At 43.0% G+C, this 24547-nt stretch overlaps 1 protein-coding gene across 5 annotated transcripts in view; it reads right to left on the bottom strand.

The window, feature by feature from the left end:
• The window catches only part of slc25a26 (solute carrier family 25 member 26), a 40784-nt gene that overhangs the window by 2012 nt on the left and 14225 nt on the right, over positions 1 to 24547 (bottom strand). For 2 of the 5 annotated variants that reach the window (XM_089009951.1, XM_089009952.1), the window contains 3 exons: positions 11479 to 11523; positions 9977 to 10046; positions 7816 to 7880 (listed from right to left, as the gene is read on the bottom strand). In XM_089009951.1, the coding sequence (XP_088866077.1) occupies positions 7816 to 7880; positions 9977 to 10046; positions 11479 to 11523 (180 nt within the window). Of the gene's footprint in view, positions 1 to 2992; positions 5274 to 7815; positions 7881 to 9976; positions 10047 to 11478; positions 11524 to 23353; positions 23672 to 24547 lie in introns of those variants that run through there. The other 3 variants (XR_016116604.1, XM_089009956.1, XM_089009954.1) reach the window with 3 other exon arrangements.

The raw sequence follows: 24547 nt of genomic DNA, 5'->3' as shown, positions 1-24547 counted from the left end.
TGGCAGTGTCTGAAACTCGTGAAAAAAACTTACAGGACACCAGGACAGACATCTCTGAAAAGTTGCCTGCCTAGCCATAAAGTTGCCTGCCCCATTTTTCACAACTTGAAACACAATAAGACGACTAATCGCAAAAAAAAAAAAACATTGCTGCAAAGTATTAAAGATTGATAATCAGAATATATAACAGAACAGCACTTTGAAATTAAAGGACAACCGACATCACTTTTTTGTTTCCTAACTGACATTAGAAAAACGTTTTATAGCATCTAAAATACCCAAAACACGCAGGCTGATATTTTTAGTCAAATGCAAAACACCAATAAATATGATTTAAAGTGTCTCAAAATGAGCTCGGAACTGGGCAGATTCAGAAAGTCCCGCCCTCTTGTTCGTGACGTCACGATGGGTCACACACTGCCTTGCTGCAGAATCAAAACAATGGCTTCAGAGAGGTCAGATTCAGAGAAGATGCTTTCTTGTTACTCCAGTTATGAATATGATTAAAATAGTTATGAAGAGGAAAGCATAAATGTTTGCAATCGATTAAAGAAATCCTTCCGGATCAATTCCAGCCTTCTGGACTCCAATGTAGCGCCAGAAAATGCACAAGATGGCGCTCAAGCTCCGTTGGAAATGTGCTGATTTGTTCGCTGGGAATTTGTGTCAACTTACACCTTCTTTATGCGTGTTACCGCAATTAGCTGCCACACAACGATTCACCATCACGTTATTTATGTAGTTTTGCTTCTAATTTTGCGATCAACACGGTGTTTTAAGACGAACAAAAGTACCCTAAATGCATTGTGTGTCACTTTCTCGGTCAGGGGCGTTCCCTCCGTGATGTCACTTAGGGCATCGTCATCAACTCGAAAACAAGACTTTATGAATATTCAGGGCGAGTTTTAAAAAGTAAAATATAGCTATATGCGGTGGAATCTTTGTAAAATGCTGTCAATCGAAGTCATTTTACAAATTAGGGACGCAACTTGTCGGTTGTCCTTTAATTTATGGTAAATAGCCGTCGCTGATGATTTTGCTCCAGTTGTCGTTTGTCCATACACTGTTGGGCATGTTGCACAATGCAATGTTTGCAATGTTTGCTACAAGCCACGCGAACTCCTCTTGCCACAATGCTTTTAATGTACGTTTACCTTTTGTAGCGTCATAAATTTTGTTAGCTTCTTTTGAATCTTTCTTCTGGGGCAGAGGTTTTGGCTTGATTCCTAACCACTTATCCATGTTTCTTGTGTTCTCTGTGCGTGTACTTTGGAAAATGATATGCAAATGTACTGGAAGCAGGAAGTTATTCGATGCAGGCTTCTGATTGGCTGCCGAGTCTGCAAATTGCCAAACGAACCGAAATTCCAAAATTACCAAACTGAACGAAATTTTCAAAATCGGAATAAAGCAAACGTTTGATTTGAAAAAAACAACCTTTTTTACTTGAAAAAGTTGTCGTCCACCTGAACGGAGACGTTCCGTTGCGTCGTAAAAGTTGGGCGTCCAGGCAGACGTTATTTCAGACACTGCCATTCGGCTCAAATGAGATTTTGCCAAGAGCGATGCTGCGTCGATCCACTGCCTTTTTCTCAGGGGCAGCTGTCATCACCGAGGTTACGACGGCAACACGAGGCCAGCCAGACAAGCGTTTGGTCGGCCTTTTTGCCAAATGCAAGCGTACAGTCTAGTGCTTCTTGTTTACACAACAGGATGGAGGGGTTTGGGATCCGTCGCTGTCTGGGCATGGGCAGGGACCCGCAGGAAGGTGGCCGCTGGCCGTGAAGTCAGTACACGTGGCCGAGAGGTGTATTTGGGTTACGGCAGGCATGCATGTGTTTTGCCACATGCATATATATCAGTGGTGGGCCGTCAGGGCCAGCAAGGCCTTCTCTGCTGGCCTAACATAATCAGACATCATTATCATAATTATAATAAAAGTCAATTTCACTAAAAAAGTATTTTTCCTAAATATATATATATAATTATTCTACATACTGTTTTCTTGATGTTATATTATATCCATTTGGTTATGCTCCTTTCAGTGTTGTAGTTTTAGGTCAGAGTTTTTAATCCAATCAGAATTCAGTTAGTTTGTGTCGCCAGGCTGTATGAAATCTGACCGACGCCTTCAGAATCAACAGTGAGGGCGTCTGTGCGCTGTACATGAACGGGCACATGTAGTTGATATACAGTTGCGATCAGATCACGAGTTGGCACAGTAAGGCCAGCTAGAGGGCCTCGCGTTGAACATGACGTACGCGTCCTGTGATTGGATACTCACTTTACCTCAGCCCTCAGCGCTCTTCAAATCAACCAACAACAGATCAGACCCGGAAACTTTAGTAGAAAAACCAAGTCTATCTACTCGCTTTTTTAACCCACAATGGCTGTCGCATGTAGGTAGGCCTATTCTCAAGAACAAATGAAAACGATTTGTTTACATTTATTTTCAACAAATAGTTCGTTTTGTGAACGTCTTGTTGTTTTTCTTATATTAAACTGACATTTTGTAATTTAGCGTAAAATCTTGTTAAAGATTGCATATTCTTGGTGGACTTAATAAAACTTTGTGGACAAATGATTTTAAATTTCCTTTTATTTTTAAGTGTTTGCAGTATCACGTATAGTGACAAGTTCTAATTGCTGATGCAGATTTATTGATGTGTAATTGCTCCGGAAAATAGCCTGTGTTGTAGACGATTAAGGTGATGCCACGCCCAGTACTGCGTGCGTGTGCTTTTGTAAATGATATCTCCAGCCGTTGTCATAAATTATGGTATTACGAGGGATATTTGTTCAAGTTGGACGAAGTAGGACTTCACTGAAGGCGTGTGTGCTATTGTATTGTAATTAAAGAAATAATGTAGCCACAAGGGGGCACAAGCCAGTGCCTTATTGTGCCGGTCCCAAGCCCGGATAAATACAGAGGGTTGTGTCAGGAAGGGCATCCGACGTAAAAAAATTGTCAAAACAAATATGCGAATCAAACCTCTGAATCCCATACCGGATCGGTCGAGGCCCGGGTTAACAACGGCCGCCATTGGTACTGTTGACCTTCAGGGTGTCAGTGGAAAATTGACTACTGTTGGTCGAAGAAGGAGAGGAGGGAGGTGTGCCCGGAGGAAAAGAGAGAAATGGAACGCCAAGAGTATAGAACTAAGGGTAGGAACTTTGAATGTAGGAACAATGACAGGTAAAGGTAGAGAGCTGGTTGACATGATGCATAGAAGGAAGGTAGACATACTGTGTGTCCAGGAGACCGGGTGGAAAGGGAGCAAGGCTAGAAGCTTAGGGTCAGGGTTTAGGTTGTTCTATCGTGGTGAAGACAGAAAGAGAAAAGGAGTTGGGGTTATCTTAAAAGAGGAGTTTGTTAGGAATATCTTAGAAGTAAAAAGAGTATCAGATAGAATGATGAGTCTGAAGTTAGAAATTGAAGGCGTGATGTTCAATGTTGTTTGTGGGTATGCCCCACAAGTAGGATGTGAGCCGGCGGAGGAGAAATTTTGGTTGGACTTTGATGAAGTCATACAGAACATCCCAAGAAGTGAGAGGTTTGTAATTCAATGGACATGTTGGGGCAGGAAAACAAAGATCATGAGGAGGTGATGGGCAGGTTTGGACTCCAGATGAGGAACGCTGAAGGACAGATGGTGGTTGACTTTGCTAAGAGAATGCAAATGGCTATTGTGAATACTTTCTTTCAGAAGAGACAGGAACATAGGGTGACCTATAAGAGTGGAGGCAGAAGTACACAGGTAGACTACATTTTGTGTCAACGGCGCCATCTAAAGGAAATCAGTGACTGAAAAGTAGTGGTTGGTGAGAGTGTAGCCAGACAGCATAGGTTGGTGGTGTGTAAGATGACGCTGGCAGTGAAGAAGATGAAGAAACCAAAGGCTGAAGTGAGGACAAAATGGTGGAAGTTGAAAAAGGAAGAGTGTTGCATGACATTTAGGAAGGAGGTGGGACAAGCACTGGGTTGGCAAGAGGTCCTTCCAGATGACTGGCAAACTACAGCGAACATAATCAGAGACATTGGTCGGAAAGTACTTGGTGTATCGAGTGGAAGAAATGTAGATAAGGAGACTTGGTGGTGGAATGGGCAGGTGCAGGAGTGTATACAGAGAAAGAGGTTAGCAAAGAAGAAGTGGGACACTGAGAGGACGGACAAGAGTAGACAGCAGTACAAGGAGATGCAGCGCACGGTTAAAGTAAAGGTGGCAAAGGCCAAACAAGAGGCCTATGATGACTTGTATGCTCGGCTGGACAGCAAGGAAGGTGAGACTGATCTTCACAGGCTGACGAGACAGAGAGACAAAGATGGTAAGGACCTGCAGCAGGTTCGGGTGATTAAGGATAGAGATGGCAATGTATTAACAGGTGCCAGTAGTGTGATGGCAAGATGGAAAGACTACTTTGAAGAATTGATGAATGACGAAAATGAGAAGGAACAAAGAGTAGAAGACGTGACTGTTGTGGACCAAGACGTAGCAAGCATTAGCAAGGATGAAGTGAGGAGGGCGCTGAAGAGGATGAAGGGGGGAAAGGCACTCAGGCCTGATGATTTACCAATCGAGGTATGGAAATGTCTTGGAGAGGTGGCGGTGGTGTTCCTGACTGGGTTATTCAACAAGATCTTAGATGGTGAACAGATGCCTGAAGAATGGAGACGAAGTGTACTCGTGCCCATTTTTAAGAACAAAGGAGATGTGCAGAGTTGTACTAATTACAGAGGAATAAAGTTGATGAGCCATACAATGAAACTCTGGGAAAGAGTAGTTGAAGCTAGACTAAGAGCAGAAGTGAACATTTGTGAGCAGCAGTATGGATTCATGCCAAAAAAGAGTACAACAGATGCAGTGTTTGCTTTAAGAATGCTGATAGAGAAGTACAGAGAAGGTCAGAAGGAATTGCATTGTATCTTTATAGATCTGGAGAAAGCGTATGACAGGGTGCCCAGAGAAGAGCTGTGGCATTGCATGAGGAAGTCTGGAGTGACGGAAAAGTATGTCAGAGCGGTACAAGACATGTATCATGACTGTAAGACAGTCGTGAGGTGTGCTGTCGGTATGACTGAGGAATTCAAGGTGGGGGTGGGACTCCACCAGGGGTCAGCTCTGAGCCCCTTCTTGTTTGCTATGGCGATGGACAGGCTGACAGACGCTGTTAGACAAGAATCTCCTTGGACCATGATGTTTGCAGATGACATCGTGGTCTGTAGCGAGAACGGGGAACAGGTGGTGGAGAAACTACAGATGTGGAGATATGCCCTGGAAAGGAGAGGAATGAAGATCAGTCACAGCAAGACGGAATATATGTGTGTGAATGAGAGGGATCCAAGTGCAAGAGTGATGCTACAGGGAGAAGAGATAAAGAAGGTGGAGGATTTTAAGTACTTGGGGTCAACTGTCCAGAGCAATGGAGAGTGTGGAAAAGAGGTGAAGAAGCGTGTCCAGGCAGGCTGGAGCGGCTGGAGAAAAATGTCAGGTGTGATGTGTGATAGAAGGGTTTCAGCTAGGATGAAAGGAAAAGTGTATAAAACCGTGGTCAGACTAGCCATGATGTTTGGACTGGAGACAGTGCCACTGAAGAAAAGACAGGAAGCAGAGCTGGAGGTAGCAGAGCTGAAGATGTTGAGGTTTTCTTTGGGAGTGACCAGGTTGGATAGGATCAGGAATGAATACATTAGAGGGACAACTCATATTAGAGGCTTTGGAGAAAAAGTCAGAGAGGCCAGACTGAGATGGTTTGGACATGTCCAGAGGAGAGAGAGTGACTATATCGGGAGAAGAATGCTGAGTCTTGAACTGCCAGGCAGGAGACCGAGAGGAAGACCGAAGAGGAGGTTTATGGATGTGGTCAAAGAGGACATGAAGGTAGCTGGTGTGAGAGAAGAGGATGCACAAAACCGGGATAGATGGAGGACATTGATTCGCTGTGGTGACCCCTGAGAGGAAAAGCCGAAAGGAAAAGAAGAAGTATTGTAACGAAAGAAATACACTGCATTGTATCATAAAGTCACTTTATTTACATTTGTGATGGTCATTGATGGCATGGCATTGGAGGTCGAAGGTCAAAGGGAATTGCTGTTTGGAAAGAGGCACATTACATGAGGACTGTAATTAAAGAAATAAACTGTGCTGTAAAATAAAGTTTTATTTACCTTTTTGATGGTCGTTGATGGCTTATGGAATGAGAGTCACCTTCCATAAATGAATAAAACTTTATTTTACAGCACAGTTTATTTCTTTAATTACAGTCCTCATGTAATGTGCAGGGCGGCCCGGTAGTTGAGTGGTTAGCACACCGGCTTCACAGTGCAGAGGTCGCCGGTTCGCGTCCCGGTCCGGCCTCTCTGTGTGGAGTTTGCATGTCCTCACTGGGCCCGCGTAGGTTTTCTCCGGGTCCTCCGGTTTCCTCCCACACTCCAAAAACATGCATGGCAGGCAGATTGACCACTCCAGATTGTCCCTCGGTGTGAGTGTGAGAGTGACAGCTGTACGTCTTTGTGTGCCCTGTGATTGGCTGGCAACCAATTCAGGGTGTCCCCCGCCTTGTGCCCAAAGACAGCTGAGATAGGCTCCAGCATCCCCCGCGACCCTAATGAGGAATAAGCGCTATGGAAAATGGATGGATGGATGTAATGTGCATCTCTTTCCAAACAGCAATTCCCTTTGACCTTCGACCTCCAACACCATTCCATCAAGCCATCAACGACCATCATAAAGGTAAATAAAACGAATTTATTTTATAGCACAGTTTATTTCTTTAATTACAGTCCTTATGTAATGTGACTCTTTACAAAAAGCAATTCCCTTTGACCTCGGACCTCCAACGCCATTCCATCAAGCCATCAATGACCATCACAAATGTAAATAAAGTGACTATGATACAATGCAGTGTATTTGTTACAATACAATATCACATTTATTATACATAGAATAAATTATGTTGTGTGTAGTTTTAAGGCTTATTTAGTTGAAAAGTATATTTCATGGAAACCCGGGAACGGATTATTCCCATTTTAATGGTTTCCTATGGGAAAAATTTTTGGGGGATACACACTTTTCGCCTTACACACTCTGTCTGGGAACCAATTAAGTTCATCAGCCAAGGTCTCACTGTATGTGATATGATTTCAACCAAAATGTCAGAATGTATTATTTAAAATAACATTGTGATAATACCATGAACATGAATGGTTTTCTGTTCCTCATGATTGGTAAAAATCCAGCCAAACTATCAGAATAAAAGTAAATTTGCCGGGTACACACGCAAGTTTACTGCTAGCTGCACACGGCTCATTAGCTTGCACGCTTGCGTTCTGCTGCCTCTCACAGAAGTATATTGATGCTAACGTTAGCATGAGACTTGTCATAGTGCCACTGACATTCGACTGTTTCATCAATGGTATCGTTTCATTGCAAATTAGAATCTATCAAATTAGAACCTCTTCTCTCCACAAAGGCGAATCAACTTGATTGTTTTTTTTTTTTTACTCGTCCGCTTATTCAAAAGGGGGCGTTTACCTGTTTCGACATCAACGGCACCTAAGTCAAGATCATCCAATCAAAATGGTGCTTTCCGCCAACCGGCGTCAGTATCACCCAATCAAAATGGTGCTTTCCGCCAACACAAGCCGAAACAAGAAATGAACAGCAAAAAAACGAGAATACATATTTAGTTTTATCTGGTCATTTTGGTCTGAAAAAGTTGTAAATCCGCCGATCGGCGGAAAATTCTCATCCCTGAGGAAGCTACGAGTCAAGGTGTCGGAGGGGAGAGGATGCCCGGCCAAGGAGCCTCGCGTACCTGTGCCAGCATAATCCTGGTCTTTGCGACATCCAGAGGAGTGGTAACGAGGGCAGCCACCGCACCTGCAGCGAGAGGCAAGCGTTACTCAGCACACCGTCACAGCGATATATTCAAGTGGCCACCAAGGGCCAAGCGTCGCCAGGGTGTCCCTCGGCGGGTATTATTGTCCATCTGGGAGCCCCCGTGTTGGGCAACAAAAAAACAGACACACTTTGGATCCAACTGACTCATCCCTCCCTTGAGCAATACCCCCTCGTCATCCCGTGACCATCTGAGACGGGCCATACGCAATGCGCTTTCTGACTTTCTGGACACAACGCGACGTACCTGGACCTTTGTTGCCCCCTCCCCTTCTCTACGACAGGACCCCTGCAGAATGGGATGCGGGTGAATGGGAACGTGCAAAATGGCCCCTCTGCAGGCTCGCCATTAAGGGCCAAATTGTTGTGTTTCAGAGAATCTTGAACTTTGGTGTGAGAATACAGTGATACCTTGGCTTACCAACTTAATTGATTCCCAGACAAAGTGTGTAAGGCGAAAAGTGTGTATCCCAAACATTAATTTCCCATCGGAAACCATTAAATTTAAGATAATCCGTTCCCAGGTCCCCATAAAACATAATTTTGTACCTTCTAATTTTCTAAGCCTTAAAACTACACAAAATATACCTTATTTTATGTACAATAAATGTGCTAGGGTACTGTAATTAAAGAAATAAACTACACTGTATAATAAAATCATTTTATTTACCTTTGTGATGGTCGTTGATGGCTTGATAGAATGGAGTGGCCGGTTTCATCAGCATTAAACACTTGATGAGGAACGTAACCTTCTTCTTTCACCATCTTGAGGAATGTTTCCTTGTAATCTTTGGCAGCTTTATCGTCAGAACTGGCTGCCTCACCATGATGAATGACACTATGAATCCCTGTATGACGCTTAAAGGACAACCGACGTCTCCGGACAAGTTGTGTCTATAATTTGTAAAATGGCTTCAAATGACTTCTACTGAGCGTAATTTACAAAGATTCCACCGCATATAGCTATATTTTACGTTTTAAGACTCACGCTGAATATTCATTAAGTCTTGTTTTTGAGTTGGTAACGAGTCCGTACGTGACATCACTGAAAGAACGCCCCTGAGCGAAAAAAAGACACATTGTAGCAGTCCAATGTATTTTGCTGCACTTGTTTGGTCTGAAAACCTCGTGTTGCACCAAAAAGCGGCCAGAAGAGGGCGACCAAACGGGCTAACTAATTCCCTACACGGCTTTGTCGCCATTTTCTGCCTCCCTTGGGTGCGACATTTCCCACCCCTGAAGCCTCAAAATGACACGGAATAAATTCTTTAATCGATTGCAAACATGTATGCTTTCTTCTTCAGAACTCTTTGAATCATATTCATAATTGGATGTGTAACAAGAAAGCATATTCTCCGAATCTGAAGCCATCATTTTGATTCTCCAGCAACGTCACGAACTGGGGGCGGATAACGGGGATAACGAACTTCCAGGTTGCCTTGACGATATCCGAGTGAAGTTGCCGTGCTTTCTCTGCGATAATTTTACCTAGTTTCTCATCAATTATGTTTTGTTTAGCTGGGTTGATAGCTTTTTGCATCAAGTGTACAGATGGCTTGTGCGGGTTATTTGTTGGATATTTTAACCTTACAGTCTACACTCTGCCTTTGAACTATCAGTAAAGTTGAAACAAGTCCAAATTTCACTGTGTTTTCTATCCATTTTCTCACTCTCTTTCTGTCATCTGCCTATCTATTTTAATTTGCAGCTCTGTGTTTCTGTAATCCCACCCCTCACTGCTGCATTCTTGACCAATCATGTGCGGCTTTAACCGAAGACTGGGGGCGGGGAATAGAGGACAAAAAAAGTCAGCTACCATTTCCTTGTTAGGAGAACGGGCTCGTTTGGGAACGACACATCACTCATTGGGGCGCTCCGTGGGTATCCAGAAAAATAGTTCGTATGCCAAGGTTAAATTCTCGTGAATTTAACGTTTGTAAGCCGAAACGTTCGTTAGCCAAGGCGTTCGTAAGCCAAGGTATCACTGTACTTTGTTCACCGCAATATCTTCTCAGTTAAAAATGCAGAAAGAAAGCCATGCACCACCCCGCCTCCCTCGCGGCCATAATCCTAAACACCTGAAAAGGCTCCGCAAAGCGCAGCCTGCCAAGAGTGGAGCGTGTCGCCTCTTCTCTTTGACCAGCGAGTCTGCAAAGGAGAGCAGGGTGGGAGGAGACCAATTAGAACGAATGTGTGATAAAGAACCACAGCCAAAGAGACGGACGGCGGAAAAGACAAAGCATGTGAATAAAAACGAGTTGCGACCTCCACGAGCGGCTGATGCTTCAGTTGCGCTCTGTCTCGCATGCGTGAATAATCGTGGAAAGGGTGGGGGTCATGTTGTGGGCTGCAGAAAAATGCATGTTGGTCTGTAAATAGCCCCTGTGCTGTAGAGTCGATGGATGTCTTTGCAAACCATCTCGACTCCAGTCACACATACAGGAGAGCTTGCAGCTGCGGGGTCAGATGCCCCCAGAAAGAGAGCAAAATCCAACCGGTGGAAATCAAGATATGTGGGTGGTGCAAATTAGCTGAGCCATTAGCCCCGAACGTTGAGGGAATGTTTAAGTGTCCGCCTCTGGTGCCCCTTGAGACATGATGTCACAGCCAACAAAAGGCCATTTTTTTAAAAAGAGAAGCCGCTTTTAATGCGTTCGGGGCAACGCCATCAAAGGGGAGGGATGGGAGGCACCGCACGGGTGAGAGAGATAGCACATGAACTAAAATACTAAAATTGAGCTTCACAAAAAAGCCGGGGGCACACATGGATTGAGAAGGCGAGAAACCCATAAAACCGGGACCGAACAATCCATCTTTTGCAGTGTCTGAAATAACGTTTGCCCGGACGCTCAGGGCGTGCAATTTTTACGTCGGGCGTACAACCTACAAAATGTCTCCGCCTGGGTGGCCGACAACTTTTCAAGAAAAAAATAAAAAATAAAATATTTCAGCAATTTGCATACTCAGCAGCCAATCAGAAGCCTGCATCGAATAACTTCCTGCTTCCGGACTTTTCCGAGCATCATAGCCTCAGAAGAAAGATACAAAAGAAGCTAACAAAATGTATGACGCTACAAAACGTAAACGTACATTAAAGGCATTGAGGAAAGAAGAGTTCATGTGGCTTGTAGCAGACGACGCAAGGCAAACATTACATTGTGCAACATGCCGAACAGTGTATGGACAAACGACAACTGGAGCAAACTCATGACCAAGGGATATTTACCATCAATTAAGCAAGGGAGCATTTGTGGTAGGTACATTTTAAAGTGTTGTTGTGTTATATATTTTGACTATCAATCCTTAATAATTTGCAAACATGTTTTTATTTTGCGATTAGTCCAACTTGTGTTTGTTGTGAAAAGTGAGGCAGGCAACTTTTCAGAGTTGTCTGGTGTCCGGTAACTCTTTGTTATGAGTTTCAGACACTGCGTGTGGGTTCACCGCATTGAGAGTATGCAGACGTATGACGTCACAGCCGTATATTAATCATTGGGCATCGTTATGGGAAATGAAGGAGCGTGAGAAATGTGGCTTCAATCACGCTGGTGGGAGGGCGAAGCAAGGACGTCAGACGTACCTTTAAATATTCCCAAAGAGGAAACTGCACCAGGGAGAAAGGAATCTGGAAAACACAGAAGTGGAATCTTTCACATGTGCAGCAGTGGCCAGTCTTGCATTTGACACGTAGGCCTACATCTGAATCAAACCAACCCCAAATAACTATTTGGTGACGATATAACCTTGACTGCAGCTACAGCTGTGACTCATCTAAAAAGTCTGGTATGATTGTCTATAAGTTCAGTAGAAGGTAGCGTTAGCCAGCAAATAAAACCTTTTTTAATGCGAGAGGGCCCCCAGAGGGTTGGTGAAGGCGTCCAGGTCCATTTCGGACCCTGGTCACAAATAATGGCCAAAATGTGATTGGTTCAAAGGTTAAATATGAAAACACACCTGGATGGAAGCATCACAACAAGGGGAATAAAAGCAATGAAAGGAAGCTGTCAGATAATTTGGAATTATTTCATAAGAATTCATGGACAAAATATTAATGTTAGTCTGTAATTCAGATATTTTGCAGGTCTTGACGCTGCACCACTGATGTGCAGTAATATTTAAAGGACAACCAACACCATTTTTTTGGTTTTCCAGCGGACATCAGAAAAACATTTTATAGCATCTAAACATGCAGGCTGATATTTTTAGTGAAATGCAAAACACCAATAAAAATGGCTTAAAGTGTCCCAAAACTGCCACAAAATGAGCTCGTAAGTAGGGGGGATTCAGAAAGTCCTTGTTCGTGACGTCACACCAGGATACTCCATCACAAACTGCCTTGCTCCAGAATCAAAACAATGGCTTCAGAGGGTTCAGATTCGGAGAAGATGCTTTCTTGTTACTCATCCAGTTATGAATATGATTACAATCGTTCTGAAGAGGAAAGCATAAATGTTTGCAATCGATTAAAGAAGTCCTACCGAATCAATTCGAGCCGTCTGGACTCCAATGTAGCGCCCACAAAATGTACAAGATGGCGCACAAGCTCAGTTGGAAATGGGCTGATTTGTCCGCTGGGAATTTGGGTAAACTTCCACCTTCTTTATGCGTATTACCGCAATTGGCTGTGACACACAACGATTCACCATTGCGTTATTTATGTAGTTTTCCTTTTAATTTCGAGATCAACACGGTGCTTTCAGATGAAAAAAAAATACCCAAAATGCATTGTGTGTCGCTTTCTCGGTTAGGGGCGTTCGTGACGTGACGTCACTTAGGGCATCGTCATCAACTCGAAAACTTCATGAATATTCAGCGCGAGTCTTAAAACATAAAATATAGCTATATGCGGTGGAATCTTTGTCAAATGCGCTCAGTAGAAGTCATTTGAAGTGATTTTACAAATTATGGACACAACTTGTCCGTTGTCCTTTAAGATCCGAGAGCTATATCTTTGAAGAGGCGCTGGGGCTGGAGTATTGTCGAGGGAAACACATTTTTTTTAATTAGGCAAGAGAGAGAAAATAGTTTTGATTTGATGCAATTATTGTTCCATTGCGGTAACAAGGCTATCAATCAGCCATCAGCCCCCTCTCCTTCCAATTTGTTTCAGAGGACACCACTATCCCATTTAATGAGCTCATTGAACACTCGGTCCGAGGTGAGTTGACCTCATATAAAGCGTCAATACGGAATGTAATGCCTGCTCCGAGGTGTCTCAGACTAATACAGTGATACCTCGGTTTATGAACCCCTTGGCTTACAAAAAAAACTTTTGGTTTACGAACGTTAAATTTATGAAAATTTTACTTTGGCATACAAACTATTTATCGGGATACACACGGAGCGCCACAATGAGTGATGTGTCGTTCTAACAGGAAAATGGCAGCGTACTCATTTTTGTCCTCTATTCCCCGCCCCCAGTCTTCGGTTAAAGTCACGTGATTGGTCAAGAACGCAGCAGTGAGGGGCTGGGGGTAACAGAAACACAGAGCTGCAAACATTAAACAGAGAGTGAGGCCGTTCTGCAAACAACAAAATGGCAGCCGACACAAGCCATCTGTACACTTTATGCAAAAAGCTATCAACCCAGCTAAACAGAACACAATTGATGAGGAACTAGGTAAAATTATCGCAGAGAAAGCACCTACAAGGGATCATTCCTCAAGATGGTGAAAGAAGGCTACGTTCCTCATCAAGTGTTTAATGCTGATAAAACCGGCCACTCCATTCCATCAAGCCATCAACGACCATCACAAAGGTCAATAAAATGACTTTATTATATAGTACAGTTTATTTCTTTAATTATAATACCGTATCACATTTACTATACATAAAATAAGGTATATTTTGTGTAGTTTTAAAGCTGAGAAAATTAGAAAGTAGAACATTATGTTTTATGGGGACCTGGGAACGGATAATTCTCATTTTAATGGTTTCCTATGGGAAATTAATGTTTGGGATACACACTTTTCGCCTTACACACTCTGTCTGGGAACCAATTAAGTTCATAAGCCAAGGTATCACTGTAGTTCATCTATTGCCACTCTACTCCCTGGGAAATACAGGTAACCTCCGACTTACGACCGGCGCGACTTACGACCATGACTGCCAGACCTTTTTTTTTTTTTTTTTTTTTTTTTTAATTCTATGCCTGGCACCGCAACGCGATAGCAGCCCTGCAACGTGTACGACAATTGTGGCCAACCAGCCAGCATCTCACACAGCAATCAACCGTGTGATAGCACCGGATGTGGGGCATGTCCACCAACGCCGACCGTTGTGCGGCCAGTACGAGAACCGCGGCAGTGCTCGGGCAAGAGAGACTGCTGCGACGATAACGGGGCGATGGTCCCCCGACGCCGGCCGCAGTACCGGCCAGGACTAGAGTCGATTCGGCCGCGGGCGTTCGGGTGCGCGGGATCCCGCCCCCTTTTTGAGACAGTTCATTCTGCTTCACGGCGAGGTGGCGGGTTGGGCGCGTCGGCACCGCAGACAGCCGCTGGGTCAGGCGGGGTAAGGCCGGGGAGAGGGCAACGGGTAGAACACTGGCAACCCAGACCCACATACTCCCGCCCCAGTGGCGTCCGAATCAGATCGTTTGCAATTCATTTAGCACCAAGTCGCTATTCAACATTTTGAATGGATTTTGACTTACAACCATTTTGACTTACGACCGTTTGGTCGGAATGGAACCCGGTCGTAAGTCGGATGTTACCTGTAGTATTTTGTATATAGTATTGTATAGGGTTATGTGGGTAAGAGGGTGTGTGACCGGAAAATAATAAAGGTGAGTATCTCTTTGGGCAAAAGCAAACCCCAGTGAAACCGCGCTGGGCTACGCTATTTTCCCGTAGCGTCAACCTACACATACACTACAGCACCAAATACACAATCAAACGAACCACAGTTAGCGCGAAATATAGTTATACACATCACCGGTGCTATTACCCTTGATGAACAGGCCAAATTACCCAATCGGGGCACCCAAAAATTGACACAGGGGCTAGAGGACATTGCCCCCACCACCTGTCGCCGAGCAAAGAAAGTCTAAGCTTGAAAACAGATGACAAACAAGAATGTGCTGAGCTGAGCCTCTTCCACACCACCGCCAGATGTGGAGCAAATGATTCATGAAGTGCAGGGAGAATGCAGCTGGATCCGTCTTAGCACTTGATACCCTCTGACCACTGCAAAGCCGTCTGTCAAAATGTCCCAAAGCCGTTGCTTTTGGACACAAACTATTTCAAATTATTTTTCTAAAAATGGATTGAAAAATAATCTCGTGCTGATTGGGAATGAAGGTGTGAGAAGTCCTTGCGCGATTGCATCATGCTCAACATTTTTCAAACTGGAGCTCCAGCCAACTTTTCCACACAGGGATTTGCAACGTCTGAGAATTCGGACAAGGCAACGTGTAAATCACAGATGTCCGCATCATTTTATTCGGCCAGCGAAAGTAAATCAAACTTATGAAATTCCATGATGCTTGCTAAAGTCCGAACCAAAATATTAAATTTTCGTACGTAAACTACAATAACAATTATTATTCTTTACTTCAAATGTAAAAACTAGTTATTCATTCATAAGTAATATAAGGAGGGGATGAAATATTCCAATGGCTTTCCCAAATTCAGATTTTGCAGTGTTTGAAATAAATTTTACGTCGGGCGTACAACTTTCAAAACATCTCGGCACGAAGCACGAAACAGGCTTCTGATTGGCTGCCGTGACGAGTATGCAAATTGCCAAACGGACGTGTGTTTGGCAATTTACATACTCGGCACGGCAGTTAATCAGAAGCCTGTTTTGTGCTCGTTTGGCAATTTGCGTACTCGGCACGGCAGTCAATCAGAAGCTTGTTTCGTGCTTCGGACTATACGTGACTGAAAAGTGTACTTGAGAGTTTTGAAAGCCGCTTAGAAAGAGGAGGCCACGTGGCTTTTAGCAGACAACGCGACGCAAACATTGCATTGTGCACTAGGACGACAAACGACAACAGGAGAAAAATCTTCAGCAAGGGATATTTAGTAAATATGGTATAGTAAATATTATTTACCATAAATTAAGCAAGGGAGCATTTGTGGTAGGTACTTCCTTAATTTAAGAAAGTCCTTTATACTTCACAACAATGTTTTTTTTTTTTTTTTGCGATTAGTCGTCTTATTGTGTTTCAAGTTGTGAAAAATGGGGCAGGCAACTTTATGCTCGGTCAGGCAACTTTTCGGAGTTGTCTGCCCTGGTGTCCGCTAACTTTTTGTCATGAGTTTCAAACACTGACATTTGCATTCATTGTCTGCTGAAACAACACGATCGATAGCAGCAGGCACACCCATGGAAGCACTTAGCTTCTGTGGTGTATCAGAAAAGTACGCCAATGGAACGACTGTTTAGTAACAAACAGATTTGGGATATGATGAAAAGTGACACAGTCAACAACAGAACAGACAGGTTATGGACACCCGCATGTTCAGGTAGACGTGCTAAAGCGAGTGACAATACACGTGACGGCACAAAGAAGTTTCTTGTTCTCAAAAATTATTCACTTGTTTTGTCCATCCCGCTTGAAAGAAGAACGACAGCCACGAAAAAAAGTAAACTTTGATTGGGACTTTAGCAAGTATCCTGGCGTTTGACAAGCATTATTTGCTTTCGCGGGCCGAATGAAATGATGTGGCGGGCCTGATTTGGTCCCGGGCATTGACTTTGACACCTGTGGTTTAGATGATGAGAGGATGGAACATCAGCCCTGCAAAAAGGTTGGAGGACCCCTTTGGGCCTGATTTACTGGATATTTGCAAGTCTCTCAAAAAATGGTTTGCTCATGCAAGTGGATGAGGAAAGTGATGGTCTAAGTTTATATCCATCAATCATGCCAAAGTGCCGCAAAATACATTTTGCATCTTTAAAGGAAAACCGATAATTTTTTGGTTTCCTAACTGACATCAGAAAAATGTTTTATAGCATCTAAAATACCCAAAACACGTAGGCTGATATTTTTAGTCAAATGCAAAACACCGATAAAAATGAGTTAAACTTGTTCGTGACGTCACGGCAGGACTTTTTGCCTTGCTCGAGAATCAAAACAATGGCTTCAGATTCGGAGAAGATGCTTCTTGTTACTCATCCAGTTATTAATATGATTCAAATAGTTCTGAAGAGGAAAGCAGAAATGTTTGCAATCGATTAAAGAAGTCCTCCCAAATCAATTCGAGCCGTCAGGACTGCAATGTAGCGTCCCAGAAAATGCACAAGATGGCGCCAAAGCTCCCTTGGAAATGGGCTGATTTGTCTGCTGGGAATTTGTGTCAACTAGTATCAAATAGTAGTCTTGGTGTAACACACAACGATTCACCATCGCGTTATTTAAGTGTTTTCCTTCTAATTTCGCCATCAACATGGATCAACACAAAGTCTTCAGACCAAACAAAGTACCCAAAATGCATTGTGTGTCGCTTTCTCGGTCAGGGGCGTTCCAGACGTGACGTCACGTCAGGCATCATCATCAACTCGAAAACAAGACTTTCTGAATATTCAGCGTGAGTCTTAAAACGTAAAATATAGCTATATGCGGTGGAATCTGCGTGAAATACACTCAGTAGAACTCATTTGAAGTTATTTTACAAATTCTGGACACAACTTGTCCGGAGGCGTCGGTTGTCCTTTAAATGCATCTTTAAATGCCTTTAAATGTCGGAAAAGCAAGTCGAAACCAACACGTCAGGCGGTGGAGAGCAGGCATTTGAGAAACGACAGTTTCTCCTCCTACTTTTCCTTTCAGCTTTTCCATTCAGGGGTCACCACAGCGAATCAGTGTCCTCCATCTTCAGAGGTTTGATTCACAAGTTTGTTTTGACCCAGCTTTTACATCGGATGACCTTCCTGACACAACCTTCTGTATTTATCCTGGCTTGGGACCGGCACAATAAGACACTGGCCTGTGTCCCATTGTGGCTACAGAACAAGCAACTCTATGAACTTAAAGGACAGCCGACAGTGACATCAGAAAAATGTTTTATAGCATCTAAAATACCCAAAATGCAAGTCAAATGCAAAACACCACGCCAGGATACTCCTTCACAAACTGCCTTGCTCCAGAATCAAAACAATGGCTTCAGAGAGTTCAGATTTGGAGAAGATGCTTTCTTGTTACTCATCCAGTTCTGAATATGATTCAAATATTTCTGAAGAGGAAAGCATGAATGTTTGCAATCGATTAAAGAAGTCTGTCCAGACAGTCGAGCTCTCTGGACTCCAATATAGCGCCCAGAAAACGCATAAGATGGCGCACACGCTCCGTTGGAATGGGCTGATTTGTATGCTGAGAATTTGTGTCAAATAGTATCAAATAGTAGTCTTGGTGCAACACACAACGATTCACCATCACATTATTTGTGTTTTCCTTCTAATTTCACCATCAACATGGTGTTTTCAGATGAAATAAAGTACCCAAAATGCATTGTGTGTCGCTTTCTCGGTCAGGGGCGGTCCCTCCGTGACGTCACTTAGGGCATCGTCATCAACTCGAAAACAAGACCTCTTGAATATTCAGTGGGAGTCTTAAAACGTAAAATATAGCTATATGCGGTGGAATTTTTGTCAAATGCGCTCAGTAGAAGTCATTTGAAGTGATTTTACAAATTATGGACGCAACTTATCCGGAGGTGTCGGTTGTCTTTTAATAAAGACGAAGATGCTCGATAAAAGGAAATGAAAATAAAATATGTCGATAGCACTGTAGGTTAAGGAATGTCTTTCTCCTTCTGCTCATGTATTATTATTATAATTACTCAAGGCATCTGAAAAAAAGTGCATGCTTTCTGCAGAAGCAAATTTATCCTGCTCATGCTTCGCAACAGAATGATCGAGGGGCGCTTCTGTGAGCTGCGTTGAGCCTTCAGCGATTGGCAATCACTCACGGGAGCCCGTCCAGGTGTATAAACTCAAACGTGTTTGACTGCGTGGGCTCCTTGGCCAAGAATTCCACCTGACAGTCTCCAATGCCAAAGGCTGCACATCAAGCCGATCAAATGGCCTCCAGGCTACTTCCTCCACACAAATCCACCCCCCACCCCCTGCCCAACTAATCTGACTCACGACAAACTAGGACTTGTTGTGCAGCAAACCAGGTGACGGGAGATCTCATTAAAATAAGGAGAAGAGGCGGGGGGAGCGTTCCAAACAGTATGCTGGCGAATAGTGATGCCGTCAATCATGGGGAAAAGATTGGAGAATGCGTACGCTGTGTTGGTGACACTTTTGGTCTCACCTGAAAACACCACAAAGGAGTGAAAGAAATATTACCCATTTGGCCTCCATCTGTTTTTTTCCCTTTGCTCGCCTGGGGGTTGAGATCTTCGGATGTGGATATTTGTGAATCCATTCATGATCAAAGGCGATAGAACGTCTGTGTAAGCTCTCAGTCGTACAGGAGTGGTCCATCAATGAACAGGTTTCTTTAGCCGTCATCTGTACTTCTTTGAAGGTGTCGGACGTTTTGCTTCTTATCCAAGAGGCTTCGTCAGCTAACTAAAATTTGCTGGTAGCTCTGGCCCGATATATATATATCCCTACTGTCCAGAGGTGGCGGTGCCGGACCTCTATGATAGGTCCCTCCCCTAAGGTTGGGGGGAGCAGAGGACCATTCCCTGAGCCTACACAGATTGATTCTATTGTCCTGATTATGGTCTACCAGTGTTTGAAATAACGTCTGCCCGGAGGCCCAGGGCGTACAACTTTTACGTTAGGCGTACAACTTTCAAAACATCTCAGCTCGGGAGGCCGACAACTTCTTCAAGAAAAAAAAAAAAACTCAAATCAAACGTTTGCTTTATTCAATAAAGCAAACACAAAGCAAACTGCTATAAGCCAGGTGAACAGAACCTCAGCGCCAGAAGAAAGCTTCAAAAGAAGCTAACAAAATTTATGACACTACAAAACCTAAACGTACATTATCCCGTGACTATAAAGTGTACTTGAGAGTTTTGAAAGGTGCTAGAAATTGAACGCACATTAAAAGCATGGTGGAAACAGAAGTTCACGTGGCTTGTAGCAGATGACGCAATGTGTGCAAAATGACGAACAGGAGCAAAACCATCACCAAGGGATATTTACGATAAATTAAGAAAGGGAGCATTTGTGGTAGGTACATCCTTAATAAAACCAATCCTTAATACTTTGCAACATTTTTTTTGCGATTAGTCGTCTTATTGTGTTTCAAGTTGTGAAAAATGGGGCAGGCAACTTTTCAGAGTTGTCTGCCCTGGTGTCCGCTAACTTTTTGTCATGAGTTTCAGACACTGTTAAAGGCGATAGAACCTGATGAACACATTGAAACACAAGGCCTCAATCACACCATTGAAGCTTTGGCTGAGACTCATGATTTGACTGTTTGTGCCCAATTGACCAGCCGTCGTTCTTCAGAAGCAAAAAAAAAAAAAAAACCCAGCATGGATCGCTGAGCGCAAGTTGAGCAAAGTGCGTCGACAGAGACTCTAATCAACCCACAGATATTGAAACGACTTGAACGTTGAAGGCAGCGGCAATTTACAAAGGGTGTATCCCGTTCGCACCAGTGCAAAACGGGTCAAACCAGAAATCCAAAAGCGCTTGTTCCTGTCAAAGATTTCCAATATTTTGAATTTCAACCGTACATGCAAAACAGCGTTTCTGTCCCTCAGTGGATTTTAATAGAAGTTGGGCGACGTCTCTCACAAGGTATTTCGCGGACGTGCGGCAAAAGTGTGACACTGCCTACAAACAATCGGTTCATCTCGCCAATCACTGCCTGGGGGACCAACTGAAAGTTTTCTTGTTTTTTTTGTCCCCATCTCCCTGTAATGGGAATCTGGCCAAGAACTAACCTGATCTGCGTACTTCCACCTACGCAATATCAATCGTCTTCGCCCGTCTCTCACCCCTCACACCACTGCAATCCTCGTTCATAGTTTTGTCACCTCCCTGATTGACTATTGCAATTCACTTCTCTTTGGTGTCCCTCAGAAACTTCTCCACAAACTTCAACTTGTCCAGAATTCTTCAGCCCGGATCATCACCAGAACCGCATCCTTTCACCACATCACCCCCGTCCTCCAAGAGCTCCACTGGCTCCCGGTCAAATATGGAATCAACTTTAAAATTATTCTTTATACATTTAAAGCTATCCATAACCTTGCCCCCCATACCTATCTGACCTTCTTTAAATTTGTATTCCCTCTCATTCCCTCAGATCCTCTTCCTCCCTCCACCTCTGTGTGCCCGTCTCAGCACGATGGGTGACAGAGCCTTCAGCTGCTCTGCCCCCAAACTCTGGAACTCACTTCCTCCCAACAATTGATTCTCTTCCCACCTTCAAATCCCATCTCAAAACTAACATGTTTAAAATTGCATTTTCTGTGTAGCTCTCTCTCTTGTTTCTATTTATAATTGTATTTTATTTATTGCATTCTATTTGTGATTGTATTTTATTTATTATAGTACCTATGCTTGTCTGTGACTGTGTCCTTGAGAGCTTTGAAAGGCGCTTAAAATGTAATGTATTGTTGTTGTTATTATTATTATTACAGTAAAGTCTCGTTATATCGATATCGGTTATATTGATAATACTGCTTATTACGATACTATTTTAATTTCCCATGCACATTTCTAGTCATTTTATGTAGAATTAGTTCCATTTAGTACGATTCATGGTTATTACGATAATCCGGTTACTACGGTGCTCTTTTTCATCTCCCGCCGGCTATTTTGCTATGTTTATATCGATACAAAAGATACTTAAGGTGAATCGATATTTGCTTAGGGGTTTCTATACAGTACCACCATTATCGAAATCTGTATCGGGCGCCGTTGGTCACGTGGCTTGGTCACGGGACTGGTCACTGGTGACTGGTCACGTGACCAGCTCCCGTGCCTTGCGCAGTGTAGCAGACGCCATTTTCTACCAGCTTCAGTGTTTTGAACTGTCATACGCGAGCACAATAAAAAAGGCGTAGCAGAGCTTATATACAGTACTGTTGTTCAACACCAATTTAAACCATGGGGAAACGTAAGAATTGTGACCTCGGAACGAAGTACAAGGCAATAGTGGCTGTCGATGAGAATCCAACAAGGACCAAATACTCCATCGCGAAAGAGTTCGACGTGCCGCAGAATACTTCATCAACTTAAGTAATGTAAATGTTTTCGTTTTCCATACATGTATTTAATTGTGTTGTACTCAGATATCTTTATCGCTTGCAACAATCACTGTTTTTCATATGTTTGTACATGCTGGCGTTCGTGGTTTCGTGTGTATAGAATGTGAGGATTTTGCATTTTTGAAAGAAAATAGTCATTAAAACAGTGTAAAGACGTTTTTATTTTATGCATAAGTTTATTTTTCACTTCACTACTGTACAAAAAGCATGCTCGATACGCAATGCATGAACCCAATGATAAAATCACATGCCATATCAAAGATCCCCCATTTACGTATTGCCCCCCCACCCCCTTTAATGCAGTTCGACGCAGGACGGATATATCGATAGTACGGTTATATCTACATTTTTTCTGACTCCCGAGAATATCCATATAACGAGACTTTACTGTATTATTATTATTATTAATAATAATAATAATAGTGCTATTATTATTATGAACACTGTGCTTGCCAACACTGTTTTTGCCAACTGGATTGTGGGAAAAGTCAATGAACTGGCGCTGAAGGTGCCTCAGACTATCAATTTCACTGTGAGCCACAGTGCAGGATCGCCACGATGCCAAATAAAGGCCCTAATAGCTAATCTGCCGTTTCAAATGGCGCCGTTTCCAAACAAATTCAACGCCGGTTTACGGGGCTAGAGATGAGGGCGTCCAGAAGCATAACGCCAAGAAACACTGAGCTTCGCGTGCCCCCTCGTGGCACAACACGGTAATAATAATAAATAATACTAAGAAATAATATTAAAAATTAATAATAAGAATAATGAAAGTAGTAATAATAGTGATAATAGTAATAATAATACATTTAATTTCTAAGCGCCATTCAAACTCTCGAGGACACTTTAGAGTCAAGGGATTTTTTTGTGCGGGTGAGCAGCGGCAGCCATTCGCGCCAGCGTTCACTCTACCCAGAAGTAACAAAGCAGCAAGGTTATGAAAGGAAGAGGAAAGAAAGCAAACAAAAAAAAGTAAATCACAAATGTGACAACACAAAGACAAGTCATTCATTGTTCAGCACTTGCTGTACCTCTTTGTGACATGAAGCAGTTCTAGATGAAAGAGAGGATCAAAGCCTCCTTTTCAGCAGTGGATCAGGGACATATACTACAAGCTGAATGTTGAAAGCCAACACGAAGCTATCGCATTTCTTTGACGAAAAGAGATTGTCTTACATCTCCTGTCCCACATAAATCCGCTTCAATTCCAAGCGGCGACAGTTCCATATACGCATCGGCGCTGATGCTCCTTTATAATAATAGTAATAATAATAATAATAATAATAATAATAATAATAATAATAATATGCCATGATGCCAAAAGAAATGTTAAATAATTTCGTGTTTTCCGCATTTTGGATGGGAGTAGTAGAGTCGGGCAACCGCTAATTGTCTCTGAGAAGGTGATTGCAACCACCTGGGATTGGCCAATTGCTGCTGGGACCTGATTGGCCAGAAGCTCAGGTGAAGCACCTTTAAAACCAGACTGAGCCAGTCACTTCGAGCAGGAAGAAGAGGGAGAAAGGACAGCCTGGAGAGCAGTGTTATCTGTGGTCTGCCGAAAACCGACATCCATTGCGACTGCAAATAAAGAAAACTCAAAATATCCTTCCTGGTTCGGGCTGAGTGAACGTTTATCATCTTTCCACCTGCTTGCTGGCTCGCCGCATAACATAATAATAATAAATTTTATTCATGAACACCTTTCAAAATTCCCATGGACACTTTACAGTCACAGAATAAGAACTTTTTTTCTGCAGGTGATCAGCAGCAGCTTGACGCACCACTGTTCACTCAACCCGGAAGTAACTCAAATATAAAATGGTCATCGGCACCATAACATTCAAATAAAGTAAAACCAATACAGTGATACCTTGGCTTACGAACTTAATTGGTTCCCATACAGAGTGTGTAAAGTCTGTATCCCTAACTTTAATTTCCCATCGGAAACCATTAAAATGAGAATAATCCGTTCATAGGTCCCCATAAAACATAATTTTCTACTTTCTAATCTTTTAAACCTTAAAACTACACAAAACATACCTTATTTTATAAATAATAACGATGCTATGGTATTATAATTAAAGAAATAAACTGTACAGTATAATAAAGTCGTTTTCTTGACCTTTGTGATGGTCGTTGATGGCTTGATGGAATGGAGGGGGCGGTTTCATCAGCATTAAACACTTGATGCAGAACGTAGCCTTCTTCTTTCACCATCTTGAGGAATGATCCCTTGTAGGTGCTTTCTCTGCGATAATTTTACCTTGTTCCTCATCAATTGTGTTCTTTGCATCAAGTGTACAGATGGCTTGTGCGGGTTGTTTGTGGAGCCTGATTGATGGGATATTTTAACCTTGCAGTCTACACTCTGCCTTCAAAGTTGAAACTCTCTCACTGTCGTCTGCCTGTCTCTTTAATGTTGAAACCACCTCCCCTCACTTCTGCGTTCTTGAC

The sequence above is a fragment of the Hippocampus bargibanti genome, linkage group LG12 (assembly GCF_051943395.1).
Source record: "Hippocampus bargibanti isolate YZ-2025 linkage group LG12, ASM5194339v1, whole genome shotgun sequence".
Classification (NCBI taxonomy): domain Eukaryota; kingdom Metazoa; phylum Chordata; class Actinopteri; order Syngnathiformes; family Syngnathidae; genus Hippocampus; species Hippocampus bargibanti.
The sequence above is the reverse complement of the archived record's forward strand: the minus strand, read 5'-3'. Positions and strand labels throughout refer to the sequence as shown.